Genomic DNA, 15869 nt, shown 5'->3' with positions numbered 1-15869 from the left:
AGCATTCTGTACTCTCTTTTTGGGCCTTCAGAAGCAAATGCTTTTTGGTTTGCTGTGAAGCCGCACGTGAACCATTTCCTTCCTCTCGTCAACTCTCTGATGTGCAAATAAGCGATAATCTGGTGAAGTGCCTAGAAAAGGCCAAGTGCAGACGCATTTGAAAAGTGTGGGGCAGAAGTATGGGGACAGACTCTGTCTCCCGTTGAGAGTTATGGGAGTTCTCTGTGAGTTAAATTACCGTATAAGAATAAAACTGAACATGTTAGTTTTGTTGAGTGTAACAAACACACAGACAAGGCAGTTTAACTTACTGTATACTCATATATACTTAAATTTGCTGTGTTTTTTAGACTTTACATCCTTTCATATTTCTGTTACATGCTGGTGAAAAAACAGTTAATTTAGTTGTGTTATTTTAAGCGTGCAGCACTTCTCCTTTAATTTTTGACAGTTTAGGTGATTCTGCATAAGAGCATTAAAAGTGATATTTATGTAACATTGACAATCGTAGTGCTCAGAGGTGTTAAATGAGTTGGCAGCTAATGAGATTTCTTTCTACAAACACATAAAATAATGTGTCATTGAGTAGATGAGGATTAAAATAGGAATGCTTACCTGACATTTTGAAAAATAAACTTCCCGAGGCAGAGCCAAATAAATAAAAAGCACAAGAGGAACATAGGAAGAAAAAAAAGAATCTTCACTGTGCTAAGTGGTTTAATGTTCACTCAGCTAAAGTTTTTATCCAGAGTTAGTTCCAAATTACACGTGTGTAATACACTTTTGTCTGCTGTAAAGGATGGCAAGCATGGGCTGGCAACCTCCCTGGGATGGTTCAAGGTTCATTACCTGGCCAGGAAGCCAAACCAATACTGGGACAGAAACGGAGGCAGGACGTTCCTTGCCTCAAACAAGAGATGGGTAGAAGGTGCCAACAACGCAACAGAAATGTTGACATCCCAGAAGTGCTCAGTTGAGGATTTTGCCCAGCCAGGTTGGCCATTATGCTGAAAGGACAGGGGGTGATAATACATGAATGTAATATAATGTATATATGAACTATTTGCTCACCCAAATCACAAGTGAGAAAAACTAAAGAATATGATCAAAGAGGAGCATATTGTATTATTTATCTTGACTTACAGAAAGCATTTAATAAGGTGCCACATGTGAGGATGGGCATCAAACTTAAATAAGTGAGAATTCAGGGTAATATTTGTAAATGGGTGCAAAATTGTCTCAATACACAGGAAGCAGAGGGTTACAGTCCAAGGAACCCAATCAGATTTGGCTGATGTAAAGAGTGGTATCCAGCAGGGGTCATTGCTAGGGCCACTACTGTTTTTCATATATGTAAATGATAGGATAGGAGTATTAGTAACAAGTTGGTCCAGTTTGGAGATGATACTAAGCCTGGAGGATTGACAGATAATCTAGAATCCATTGAATAGTTACAGTGGGAATTGGACAGCATACAGGCTTGGCCAGATTTGAGGCAGATGAAATTTAATGTAAGTAAATATAAAATATAATATGAAGGAAATAAAAATGTTAGGTTTGAATGCACAATGTGTACCTCATGAAAAGGATTCAGGAGTCCTAGTGTACTCAACGCTATTAACTGCCAGACAGTGTTCAGAAGCCATTAAGAAGGCTAACAGAATGTCAGGTTATATAGTGCCCTGATGTGTGGAGTACAAGTCCAATGATGTTATGGTCAAGCTTTATAACACACTTGTGAAGACTCATCTAGAGTACTGTGTACAGTTTAAATGGCAGCACTGGAAAAGGTCCAGAGAAGAGCAACTAGCCTAATTCCAGGGACAGGGGATGAGTTATGAGGAAAGATTAAAAGAGCGGAGTCTTTTCAGTTTAAGCAAAAGAAGATTAAGAGGAGACATGATTGAAGTGTTTAAAATTATGGGAATAGTCCATTGGATCGAGACTGTTATTTTAAAATGAGTTCATCAACAACACGCGGGCACAGTTGGAAACTTGTTAAGGGTAAATTTCGCACAAACATTAGGAAGTTTGTCTTTACACAGAGAACCACAGACACATGAAATAAGTGATCAAGTAGTGTAGTAGACAGTAGAACTTTAGGGACTTTAATAACTGGACTTGAGGATATATTGGAAGAATTAAGTGGATAGGACAGGTGAGTTTTTTTGGGCTGAATGGCCTTTTTGTCTTGATTGTTCTAATGTTCTAATCCCTGGTGTATGGCATCGGTACAGACCCCCACAGGGCATGCTAGGATCTGTAGTCTGGCAGGGTAGCTGTATTGGTTTTATGTGGGTGCTGTCAGGGGATGCTACAGAGATCTCTGAACCTTACTTTGTGGGACTTCTATGTAACCTGGAAGTGCTTCCAAGGGACTGTGCCCTAACTCGGAAAGTACTTCTAGATAAAAGGATTCACTCTGCCTCACCTCAGGGTGTCAGAGTCAGGAGGCAGAGAACAACACTTGCTTGGATGAAGGGGAGTAGGACAAACAAGGAAGAAGACTTTTGTTCCTGTTGTTGTGGTGTACTGTGCAGGAGGATTCTGGGAGGGTCCGTGAAGGTACTGGAAAGAATAAAAATGATTGTATTTGAACCCATGACTGCTGTCATGTCAGTTGTGTCAAGGGTTTGGGGTGCTGCCACACCCCCTGAAGGTCACACAGAGCATGTGGAAGACCGGTGCCTGGTAAAGTGTATTGGTCAGAGGTGCATAGTATGTTGAAGTGCTGATCTTTATGATTGCATATAGTGTCTTTCTATATTGAATACCAATTCTTCAAAGTTTTCAAAATATGTGATGTTTGAAACCAAAAGTAGACCATTCAGTCCATCAAGCTCATTGGGTTAGCTGATAGTTAATTAATGTCATCCAGATACTTTTTAAAGGCTGGCAAGGTCAATATATCAACTACATGACTTGATAGTTTGTTTCAGGTTCCCACTACTCTGTGTGAAGAAACCTTCCTGGCTTCAATCTTAAAAGTCCTTGAAGCAGGCTTAGTAAGTTACAGTGAGTTACTTTACATGGTGTGAGGGCATATAGTGCCTTTCCATGGTGGATACCATTTCTGAGAAGTTTATCAGTATGGTCCAATGGTTTGATATTTCAGTAAAGCACTGGCAGCAGTTGAGTATTTTTTTGAGAATGGTTGCACACTACATGGACTGAGGTTTGTGGTAATGTATAATTCCATTTTCTTAGTTAAAAATTTCTATTCATTTTTAAATATGTTGCACTTGTTTTGTTTCGTTCTAGAGTTGTGGCACTGGCATCACTATAAAGATCATACAGTAAAGTGACTGATGGGGGGTTCAACGGTCATTTTTGTAGTGTTCAAACTTTGATAGCAATGGTCATTTGTAACAAACTTCTGCACCCTGAAAAACACACAGGGGAAAAACATATACTAAAACAGTTCCTTTGATAGAAAATTACTCCAGAGATGGATACACAAAATAAGGAACTCGTCTTAGTTTTGCCCCCAATGTGCCATGTGGTTGGATTTACTAAAAAGTCATTTTGTGGGTCACGTCCTGACAAGCTTTGGACATGAGGATAAAATAAAAGTCAGTAGTTACCGGTGTCCCTGCATCAACATGCCACCAGTTGTCCTTTATGTGCCAGATTTACCAGGCAGCTTTTATCCAGCAGAGGGCATTATCAGGTAGTAACAGAACAATACAATGTCTTGAGCTAAGGAAAGAAAACACTGGCAGTGGAATAATGTATTGTCATGGGAGAGCTAGAAAGTAGTAGGAGCCTTGGAGTTAATTATTTCCAGGAGCAGAACTCAGCAGAAGTTCACTCTGTTTTTTAAGTACCCCAATCCAACATGAACATGCTGTACATTTGTGGACACCGACTGATGACTAGAAATTATAGGCTATCTGGGTTTTGCTTTTCCCATTAAATATTTCTTAAGGCTCTGAAATGCAGGAGAAGCTGGGGCTTCCAGAAAGAGCTCTAGGTATATGGCTTCAGGGCTTCTATACAACATAAATGGTTTCTGGAGATTAACCTGGCAGTTGGTTAAGGCTTGGACTATAAAGCTGTCACTTCTGCTGCCAGTCTGATGAGCTTGAAGGCAGGAGTAGAATCAGAGGCCAAGGCTCGTCCAGCAGGAAAAATATTAATATATAGTCAACACTGTGACATAGTGATTGGAGCTGATACCTCACAGTGCACTGACTTTCCTCTTTCAGATTCAAAGGTGTGTGTTAGGATAATTAGCAAATCTAAACTGGCCCTGTGTAAGTGTGGGTTTGTATGTGAGTGGGCCTTCTAATGTACTATTTGAAAGAATGTTGGTTACTGCCTTGCAAACCATACTACTAGGATAGGCCTAGGCCTCCAGTGACCCTAAACAGGTTAAGTAGATTTGCCAATATATGTCTTTCGAGGTGTGTAGTGTACATATACTGTATATATAATAATTATATAATATATATACTGTATATGTACAGTTGTGTTTGTATGTATGTTATTCTAATATATGCAGTATTTCAAAAATAGAAATACATGTATATAACCCAAAGAAATTCAATGCGTTGAATATTTTTTCATAAGTTGCACAGACATACAAACACCATTGGATATATTGTTGAGCTCCTGTCCTTTTCCTTTTCTATGTAGCCTTCCTTTCTTGTGCAGATTCGCTGACATCTGGCTAAGTTAGAGGCATTGACACTAGATAGGCTTTAATTAATTACTGTATCAAATTTTTTAACTAATAATGGTTAGTCTTAAGGCTTCTAGTGGCCCTTGTTGTGAAATACGGGAGTCCCGAAAGTACTGGTACCAAAGACACTTACAAAGTTATTCACTATAGGGGGAAAACACCACCAAATACCCAGACTAGATACCCAAGGTGCCAAGACAAATCTTTATAAAAAGAAATGGTTTATTATAGTCAATGCTTTGCAAGTTCCAAAACTCCAAAGAGCACAAAGAAAATGCCTGAGGAGGCAAGGCAGACACAGCAAACAAGTCCCAAAACAGAATCCAAACGCGGTGGTTGAAATAGAATAGAGGTTCACAACATATCAATAAGCACAGTCCTAATACTAAATCCAAAGATGAAATTGAAAAACAAAGCACAGGGTTGAAAATCCAGAAAACAGTAGCAGTAGCATCGAAACTCACAAAAACTCTCCAATTCCTAGTGCATTCAATGAACCACCAGGAACTATGGGATGCCCTCCCTTAAATAGGGTGGAGGGCTATTCCTGGTCGTGATTGTCAGGTGCTGCCACACCTTGGGGAGCCAACTACAAAACACAAGGAGCATTACCTAGACCACACCCTTTCCCATCACACAAACAGAGAAAAAGGTACATTATAAACAATAAATCATAAATAAATAATACAATAAAAATTAAATGAATAATACAAATTAAAAAATACAGACACAAAACACAACTGTGAACACCGGCCGGGGGAAAATGCAGGCTGAAACATGGCAGCCCTCAGCTTGAATTAGGCATTCGCTTCAGGCTGTTTCTGAATATGTAGAGTCTGGTCTGCTTCGTTTCCTTGTTAATAACTTTTTTTTTTCCCTCTATAGAGCAGCTATTGAAGAGAACTACTCCAAATCAATGAGCAAGCTGTCCAAGATGGCAAGTGGCAGCAGCCAGCTAGGGTGAGAATTTTGTCATAATACAGTTTAGGTTAATTTACTTTCTGATGTCCCTTCCCACTGATTTCTCTCCTTTACCGTTTCAAAGTTACTGCACTATCATGTGGGCTCAAATTTTTTACACAGTGGCAGTCCGTCTAATTTCTTGTCTCTGATTCATCAACAGTACATTCGCACCCATGTGGGATATATTCCGAATTTCATCTGACAAGTTGGCACTCTGCCACCTGGAGCTTGCCCGGAAACTCAACGATCTAATTCGAGACATTAGCAAGTATGGGGATGAGCAGGTCAAAGTTCATCGAAAGGTGAGCAGCTTGTGGATGAAGGAGGTAGAACAAATGTCACTGATACAGGTTAACTCGCTAAGCACTAAGATGAGTTGGTAACATGGCATGTGACAAAATAAAATGGTAAAATAATGTCTTAATTTTTCTCTTTAGACCAAGGAAGAAGTGACGGGCACCTTAGAGGTGGTCCAGATGATGCAGGTGGCCAGCGGCCAGCTGCACAAGGCCAAAGAGTGTTATTATAACCGTTGTCTCGAACAGGAGCGCCTAAGAAAGGAGGCTGCAGCTCAAAAGGACGTGGAAAAGGTGAGGCCCTGTCCAGTAGCACCCATGTTGGTGTCACTGTTAAAAAGTATTTGGCAAATGCTCTCTCCTTCTCTTTACTCTCAGGCTGATAACAAGGCTCGAAAGGCGGCTGAATCCTTCAGCTCCTCTGTTGAGAAATTCAACCGTGTTGGTGAAGAGTTTGAGCGCAAAATGAATGAATCTGCACAGGTGAGGAGTTAGGGATGCAGAGAGCTGAAGCTTAGATAACACCAGGAAAGAATAAGTACTGAGAAAAGTGGTGATTAGACTGGGATACGGGAGCAATTGAGCATTGTTTTGGACAGAGGAAAGATGGTCTTGCATCAAGTGCAGGGGTATGTGTGGCTGACATGTTTATGAAATAGAGTTAGGTGGCTACAGTAAGCAAGTTAGACCTCTTTCAATTTTCCAGTTTCCATAACAGGCTATAATTAACCATTAATCAGTCCTCACTAAGTCCTAAAATGTAACCTCCGGGCACAAATGGAACATATAAATTTTACCTTGTCATTATGTGTACAGCAACAAAGCCATGTGTTAAAGAGTAAGGGCACCCCATCATTCATAGCTTGTTTAAAAACCTTTAACAGCAAAAACAGAAGGTAATAATTTTTTGTGTTTATCAGTTTCTATTGGAGACATTTGGCCCATTTCTCCATAAAATACTTATCGGAGTTCAATCAAGCATTTATTTAATCACGTTTTTCCAAATGTACCAATACAATATTTGAAGTGTGAAGCTTGACATTGCTGTTTCAAATCTGTATTTTTTTCCCTTATTTTTTTGTAAACATAATGATCTTTTTAGGATTCAACATTGGCCAGCTATTCACAGTTAGAAAGAGAGCATCACATTTTCCTCTAGAATACTCAGGTGTAGAGAGGATCTGATATGAGGACTCAGAGACTGCAAAATGTCTCGGTCCTGTGGTCGGTAAGCAGCCCCAAAACATCACTCCTCCACGTCCTTGCTCAGCGGTTGGTATGAAGAGATTGTGGTGATTTGCTGTATATGCTTTTGACCATGGCAATTATGCAAAATAACTAAACAACTCCAGTTTGTTGTCTTTTGTCTGGAGGATATTGTTCCACAAATGTTATGTTTCATTTAGGTTTAACTTTATAAGGCTAACCCACTTTTTGAGCAGAAGAGTGTGGCAAGTCTTTTACGAAAGTCATACTTGTTCAGACTTTTTTGAAATTAGAGTTACAAACTGTAAAATTTACTATATTGACTATTGATTATTGGACTTGAGCTCTCTGCAGTTTTGCACAGCATCACATGGGCTTTGGTTCAATTTCCAATGATACTCCTTCCTAGGAAAACTGGTAACTCTCTTGAACTCTCTCCATTTGTAAATATTCCTTCTCATGTTAACATGAAGGACTTCAAATGGTTTGAAAATGGTCTTTTAACCTTCTCAGGCTGAATGCTTTTCTGAGATCATCTCTGATTATCCTTTGTCCATGCCCTGATGTTTACCACAACATCAAATACTCCTGACTGAATTGTCAAAAATTCTATTTTAATGTGGATGCATTTCCTGATTGAGTTCTGCAGTTCACTATTAGGACCTGACTCCAATTGCCTTTTATGAATGTTTATTACAAAAAAAGTCACACAGCAAAGCACAGTTCAATCAAAGAGACAATGTATCCTTTTATTTCCTGCTTCGGAGAGCTATATGACAAAAGAGCCCAGCCTGATGTTGTTTCCTATACTGTATATATTTAGACAACAGAAAAGGTTTAGCACACACCTGCCATGCTCATTTTAGAATAGCATTACTGAATTCTTGACATATTCTAAAAATGTTTGAGTTTTTCACAGGGAGAAAGTGATTGTTTCTCGTTTAAAATGGCATCACTTTTACTTTCTTATTGAGTTATACTAAGTAAGTTCAGTTCTTAAAATTAACTGAAAGGAGTCTTTGTGTAGACAATGCAGTTTTAGATACCACAATAGATAATGTAATTTTCGTTTCTGGCATTACCCCAGATGTTGCTATTAGAGGATTGTCGGTGGTTTTAAATCAAAGACAGTCTGAGATCAAAATGGTATAAATGTAGAGGAATCCCATAACATATGACTTAGTGAGGCAGGCATTTGATGACATGGTTCACAATTTGGATCTTGTCCCGGATACATTTTAAGCAGTTTTCAGTTTATTCTTGTATAGCTCTCTATAGTAAGTGCAGCTGCAGAGCACTGTGACAGGTTCCCACGGAAGACACAATTACAAACTTTACAAATCACCAATTACAAAAATAAGTACATATCAAGACAGACATTTGCTTAAATAGACAGAACAACAAAGTGGTCTGAAAGTAATTAACACAAATAAAGCCTGGAAATATCTGACCATTAGACCCAATATATGGTGTAGCAGTAGAGGCGTGGAGCCACCTCTAACACCCTTAGGTACCACTCCAGACACTGGATAAAAGTCCAAGACTGTTTTATTTTCTTTAAGCATAGTGCACAAAGCACCCTCCACTCCACACTCATAAATAATAAACTCTTCTACAATAATCAATTCTCCTCGCCCAGACACTTTGCCACCCTACCTCCCAGCTCAGCTCAGTTTCTGGGCTTTCCCATAGTCCTTTTATATCCCCTGACCCGGAAGTGGTTCCTGGCAAAACCCACAAGTCCATTTCCTTCCGGGTCAGGGTAAACAGTCCTCTTCTTCACCCCGGGAGCACATCGTTTCTTCCGGTCATGTGATGCTGACGCACTCCCGGGTTATAGGGCACACAAGAGCCCACTAGCCCCCCTACAGTGACTCCCGGTGGTCCCCAAGGTATCCAGCAGGGCTGTGTATATAAACTACAAAGTCCATGAGGCCCTGCTGGAACTCGGGGCACCATCATGCTGTCCGGAGGGCTCCTCCTAGCGGCCTGGGGGTGGCGACCGGAGTCTGTAGCCGGTCGTCCATCACAATGGGAATAATTTTAATCAATTGTAATTGAATTATGTCATTCTTTACACAGATAATAAAGAATACATTTTAAAGCTGTCTGAATTCCATTATTTATCTGAAATTGTTTGGTAACCGTCCTAATTGAATTGATATATGACCAGTAAAGGAGAGCTTACTTTTTCACACATGGTTTGTACATTTTGGATTATGACTAATTGATTTTTTTCACCTAAAATTAGCTATTTCTACTTCTAGGACATGGTGAGGACTGAGTTTGTCAAGCATGTTCTTATGTGTAAAACGTTATTAATAAAATGAAGTTATTAACTTTTTCATATAATGTTGTAAAGGGAATCTTTTTGAGAAAGTGCTGGTGAAGTCTGAGAAGTGTAGAGTTCAGCAGAGTCATAACATAATACTACAAGTATGGTGGTGCACAAAGGAAGGTGGAGAAGACATAGCTAGTATGCCCTCCTAGCACAGAACCAGAAGTACCAAACATTCAAAGCTATATTAAAATATGTATTTTATATAGCAATAAAGGTTTTCAATAGGCCTAACCACTAGCTCCTTCATCCATCTCCTGTAGGACATTTCTACTACCTGCTGTAATCCTAAATCTTTGCCTAAATCCCAGGCGTAAACCCCTGCCCAACCAAAGTAGCCCTCTGTGTATACCAAATGACACATAAAAGGGATTTACTCATCTCTGTGTAGTTTCCACTCCCTCTCTCTCCTTCTCTCCAATTTAGCCCCCTGACCTCACCCTGTTCTGTACCAAAAAGTGCCATACCTGACTTTAGGAACCTAATGCCTTCTGGGCAACCCTTACCTCACTCTTTCATTGTCTTCTACTCAGTTAATGACTTTCATTATACATTGCTGCTCTTACCTTGAGAAGAGATGGATAGATGTTTCTGATCCCAACTTCTATCCCACTGTTTTTTCACCCTCCTGCTCACATTTCCTCTTACACTTACAGAAGTTCCAGAACATTGAAGAGTGTCACCTAAGGCAGATGAAGGTCCTTATCAAGTCATATTCTCACTCCATCGAGAACACACATGTGCAAATAGGCCAGGTAAGAACTTGGTGACTGGCACAGGAGAGTGGGTTGTAGAATGTTGACATTTTCAACAACATGGATCTCCCATGAACCCATAGGTACATGAAGAATTCAAGCAAAATGTGGAAAACACCGGGACTGACACTCTTGTGCGCAGGTTTGCTGAGCAGAAGGGAACTGGCAGGGAGAGACCAGGTACAGACATGGAGCGTGAAGGGTGAATCTTAGAAAAGAATTTCAGCAGTACCCAGTGGATGCTTTTGGTTGGGCATTAGGGGTTCCGCTTTGGTCATGAAGTAGAATCCTGTGAATGGGGTCTAGATGGAGCATTGTATAGACATAATTTTTCAGAGCAATATGGGTGTGTCTCATAATGGGTGCATAATGGAATTGGGAGTCTTAGAGAAAGTTGGAATTTTAAATCTGAAAGGGTAGAGCTATTAACTTTGCCTCTCTTTGCAGGTACTGTTGGCTTTGAGGACTTCAATTCAGTGGCATTTTTGGATGGGATTAAAAAAAATCGCAATAAAACATTCCGAATTCCAGGCCTCAACAGGAAGGAGAAAGAACCTGAGTCCCAGTAAGTGGTGCTGTTTCATTACCTAAAGATCCTAGTTTTCTGACAGAAAACTTCCAGTAGTTCATACATAGCTTTGATTGGAGCCCTTGAATGACTTACAGTACATAAACAGCATTACTTTACATTGTGTAATGAAAGGGGTGAGTGTAACAAGGCAGAGAGAAAGAGCCTGCTGCCTCATAAGATGTACTGTTGTCCAATTGACTACTGGGGTTGAGAGAGTTCTCCTTTAGCTCCATTAGCTGAAAGGGCTGTTCTGTTATACAGAGACCCTGAATTCAATTCACACTACTTCCGTCTCTTATGTAAATTATGGAATTTAATGGAAAAGGAACATGGATGTTCCATAAGGAGCTTAACTCCCAATCAGATGTTACTAACAAGGAAAAGTCAAGTAAACCCAAAGGCATATGGACTTTCTATATGTCACCTTCCCCTACATGCTCTGCATTGTTCATTAGCTGTGAATTTGTCAATAGTGATATTTCAAATGCATTTCACACCATATTACACCTTTTACATTGCACCCTAAAAACTTTTCTTAGCTCACTGGAGGAGCAACCCCACACAAGTGTACTGTGTAGTATTTTCAACTAATGTGCTTTCAATGACATACACACTACACAATACTGTAATATGTAGGTTAGACAAATGGGTGAATTAATATATTCTAATGCATTGGCCAGTGCCTTATTAGTTTTAAATTCTGTTCGATTTCAATATAATATTTTGAAATATTTAACATCTGCTTGCTGTTCTAATAATTTACTATTTCTTTTTAAATATTAAAGTAAAATTGGAGCCACTGGATTAATACAATGTCCCTCAAGTTGTACCACCATCTCAATGTATGACTACTACATTTTAGAGAAATCCTCGTGAAAGCAGGAGATTTCTCACATATTTAATGTGAAAACCTGAAATCACCAGTGATTACATTTCCAGGCAGCATGAAAGTGACCCTCATCTGCTACTTCTCTAAACTTTGCATTGCTGTTTTATATTAATAAAATACAAAGTTAATGTGATATAAAATGTATATGTTTACTGATAAACTTTCCCGTTTTCAAAAGTACAAGATGAATTCGCTCTGAGTTTAAAAATTAGAATAAAATTCAGCGACCTGAATTTAAATCTTCCCCAGGGATGCTCTGTTTGAAGTTTTAACATTCTTCCAGAACATCAGATCAACAAGCTCATCAATCCTATTCACATTGATTATCTGAAGCTGAGATTTGAAGATTCATAAATTCCTTCTCACAACTACACTACTTTTTAATTCATTCTGTATGCCCATGTTTCCTTGCATGAAAACCTTTCTAAAATATGTGCAAAAATCTGCCCTTAACAAATTTTAATATCATTTCCCTGTTTTCTTCTTCTTATTGTTTCCTGTTGAAGAATGGGATCCACTGTATTAATTCCCTTCATAATTTTAAACAGTAAAATCATGTCTCCTCTTAATCTTTGTTTGCTTAAAATGAAAAGGTTTAATTCCTTCAATCTCTTCTCATAGCTCAAACCTTTTACTCAACCTAGTTACTGTCCTTGATTTTCTTTAGCACTGTTGTGCCTTTTTATAATATGGAGACCAACACTGTACACAGTACTCCAGATGAGGCCTAACTAGTGTGTTGTATAACTTAAAAGTAACCTCCTTTTACTTGCACTCCACACATTGTGTTATATGACCTAACATCTTATTAGCTTTCTTGATCTCTTCTGTAGACTTTCTTGATGTTGGTAGAGGTGAGTTCACTATGACTTCCAGGTCCTTCTCATAAAATGCAATTTCAAGTTTCAGAGCTCCCATTTTGTATTCAAATGTAACATTTCGACTTCCTATTTATAATACTTTACATTTACTTACATTACATTTCATCTGCTGCACATCTGCCCAAGCCTACAGTATATTCTGTTCAAGTCCATCTGTGATGAATTGGCTAATTCTACATTTTCTGCTCTTCCACCTAGGTTAGCATCACCTGCAAACACAACTAGCTTAATATCTCAGTTGCATGTTTTTATTGAAGTACTCTGGGTTGGTGTAAACTGCCCCAGTGAGTGTGGGAGTGTATTAGTGGGTCCTGCAGTAGTCTGAAGCCCTACCTTGTTAGTGTAATAGGCCTTGGCCTCATGTGACCTTAAATTGGATTAAGCAGGATCAGTGATAGATGAATGGTGAGCAAGTGTTAAATGTATTGGCACCCATCTAGAGTTGGTTCCTGTCTCATGCCCACTGTTTCTGACAACAGTGTCCCAACAATCCTGGTGGACTAAAAGGGTGTGGTAATAAATGGATGGATGGTAAGCAATTGCTCTGTGTATTGAATGAGATCTTGACTGAGTTTGGTTCCTGTCTACTTCATGATACTATCAGGAAAGTCTTGACCTCACAGCAACTTCGTATTGGAAAGCGTTGGTGTAAAAAACAAGTCAATAGATAAACATTTAGTGTGCTTGGTCAAATGTTGGTCTTTAATCTGCAACTTTACGGACTCAATTCCTGATGCTTTCTACCATGCAAAATTATACAAGTCACAACTTTGATAATAATTGATATTTTATTGATAGTTCAGGTTCAACACAACACAACATAAGAATCTTAAGTGTCTTTGGTCACATGAACCAGTTTTGGATTGGGCACCCTCCTATCACAGGGTCCACACATACATACATTCACAGTAACACGAGGCAGTTTGGAATCATCCAACTTAAATGGTGTTTGAATTTTAGCAGATAAGGTTTCTTATAAAAAACTACAGTAGGAAGCATACTTTTAGGAAATATACACATCACTGTTTGATGAATAGATAGCTGAGAATGCAATAGTTAATTGCGCAAACAGTTTCAGAAAATTTTGCCTTTCTCACATGTGACCAAACTGTGAGCCGTGCCTCCCTCTTGATACCTCATAAGAACTATTTCAGCCCCAAATGGCAACATTTAATAAGCAGCCATCTTGAATATGCAGGAGCTCAACTTGATTGTGAATGAACATTTTTGTAGTTTCTTGATTCCTCTTGTGTTTTTAAACTTGGGGCCTTTTGGTTTTGACCTCGGCTTTTTACCTTTTATTATTGTTTGCCTTGATTTATGTTTGGACTTTTTTATGTTTTCCTGGTAACATCATCACCTGCTCCTCTTCTTCTTGTTCATGATTTATTGGTTTCCTGACCCCTTGCATGCTCATCATGCTTTTAAACACATTATCCTCAATTAGTTGCACAGCAGTAAAGAAGAAGTGTAGAGCAAGGTATAAGATGAATTTCTCACACACTTCATAAGCAGTTAACTAGCAGTGACTGAGACTTGGTGGAGTTTTTCCTCCTGACTGATAAGTTCTGAGCTTTTTAGGATCTACAGATGTTTGAGATCATTTTTGAATATTTGGGATATATCTCCCATCTGTTTTTTTTTCCTGAATTAAATTTTTTTTCATGTTTCACATTATTTTAGTTGTGTTCCTTCAGATGTCATTCACATTAGGAAACACCAATTTGTGACATTGCAGTAGCCATGTTTTTTAAGGTTGAAGAGTTATGGATGCTACTTGTATAAACTTCTGAATCAATTTTGATGAAAGACTTGCCTTACTAATTAAAACATTTTGGTGTTTCTGTGTTATGATATTTACATATTAAAAGAATACTCCACTGAAAGTTATACAGTACTGTTTTATATTGCTTACTCTATGCATTTTGCAGCATTGTCTGAGAAAAAAAATGAATCCAATTTTCTTAACGCAGAAAGGAGATAGAAAATGTTTGATATTATACAAGGCAATAGTGACCAATGCTGTACAATGGCAAACCTTGTGAAAAATGCCCATAAAAAAGGAAAAAAATCTCACCCTGAAGCATGCAAAACACGTGCATTTGTTGGTAAAACTTTGTTAAACAGATTCTTTAGGAAAAATTAGTTCACATCAAAAACAGGAAACACAAGTCACATGGGATTGCTTTGTTGAACTGAAGATAAGACTCTTGACCAATGAATGAAGAGAAGAGGCAGATCTTGTAAGCATATGTCTTCATAACTGACATGTGGATTATATGACACAGATAAGGTAAGATTTTTTTTTTCTTTCTTCCATGAACATTTTTCACATTGTTTGTTGTTGTACAGCATTGGTCACTTTAGGCTTCTGTTATTTCATAAGCTTTTTTTCTCAAAATTTTCCATGTAATCATGAGATAAATTTTTTAGACCATCACTGCAAACATATAAAAAATATCATTTTTGGGTGACATATTCCTTTAACTAATAAATTTCTTACCTAGACTCAATAACAACATTCACATAATTGATTGACTCTGCTCTGTTTTTGGTTTCTGTTTCTGCTCAGTTACTCCAGCCTTAGCTGCTCAGATATTTTATCTGCCCATAGTCATTCTCCAGCCCACTTAATCTAACTCAGGGTTGAGGGGACTAGAGCCTATCTCAGGAGCCAAGGGTATAAAGCAGGAAATAGCGCTGGACATGGTTCCAGTCTTTTACAGTTCCAACTCCTAAACACCCACAGCAAAACTTATTTGCACTGAGATCAATTTAGAATTGCCATTCAGTCTAACCTGCACATCTTTGGGAATGTGTAATGTTAGGGTTAGGGTTAGGGAACACTTCAAGGAAAACCCACATAAAGTAATGTATAAGGTTCACGCAGGTTCAACTTACTTTTGACACCCTCATCAAATATCTCTGTAAGTCATCTTTTTACCATCTCAAGAACATCGCCAAACTCCGTCCATTACTCACCCTGGCAGATGCAGAGAAGCTCGTCCATGCCTTTGTCTCTTCCAGGCTGGATTACTGTAATGCGCTCCTCATTGGGATTCCTGGCAAGAGTATCCAGGGACTCCAGTATATTCAGAACAGTGCTGCCAGGATCCTAATGAGGGTGCGAAAGCATGATCACATCACCCCAATCCTGAAAACCCTTCACTGGCTCCCTGTTTCATTCAGAATAGAGTATAAGGTCTCCCTTCTTACCCATCAGTGCATTTATGGACATGCCCCTCTTTATCTACAGGAACTCCTTACCCCTCATACCTCCTTACGC

The 15869-nt window shown here is 38.8% G+C and overlaps 1 protein-coding gene across 1 annotated transcript in view; it reads left to right on the top strand.

Moving 5' to 3' along the window:
- The window catches only part of fcho1 (FCH and mu domain containing endocytic adaptor 1), a 112653-nt gene that overhangs the window by 49882 nt on the left and 46902 nt on the right, over window positions 1–15869 (top strand). Inside the window, exons 6-12 of the mRNA XM_051934682.1 lie at window positions 5570–5644; window positions 5808–5949; window positions 6085–6237; window positions 6322–6426; window positions 10144–10242; window positions 10326–10422; window positions 10690–10807. Of these exons, the coding sequence (XP_051790642.1) occupies window positions 5570–5644; window positions 5808–5949; window positions 6085–6237; window positions 6322–6426; window positions 10144–10242; window positions 10326–10422; window positions 10690–10807 (789 nt within the window). The remainder of the gene's footprint in view (window positions 1–5569; window positions 5645–5807; window positions 5950–6084; window positions 6238–6321; window positions 6427–10143; window positions 10243–10325; window positions 10423–10689; window positions 10808–15869) is intronic.

Source organism: Erpetoichthys calabaricus, chromosome 12 (genome assembly GCF_900747795.2).
Source record: "Erpetoichthys calabaricus chromosome 12, fErpCal1.3, whole genome shotgun sequence".
NCBI classification, from domain to species: Eukaryota; Metazoa; Chordata; class Cladistia; order Polypteriformes; family Polypteridae; genus Erpetoichthys; species Erpetoichthys calabaricus.
The sequence above is the reverse complement of the archived record's forward strand: the minus strand, read 5'-3'. Positions and strand labels throughout refer to the sequence as shown.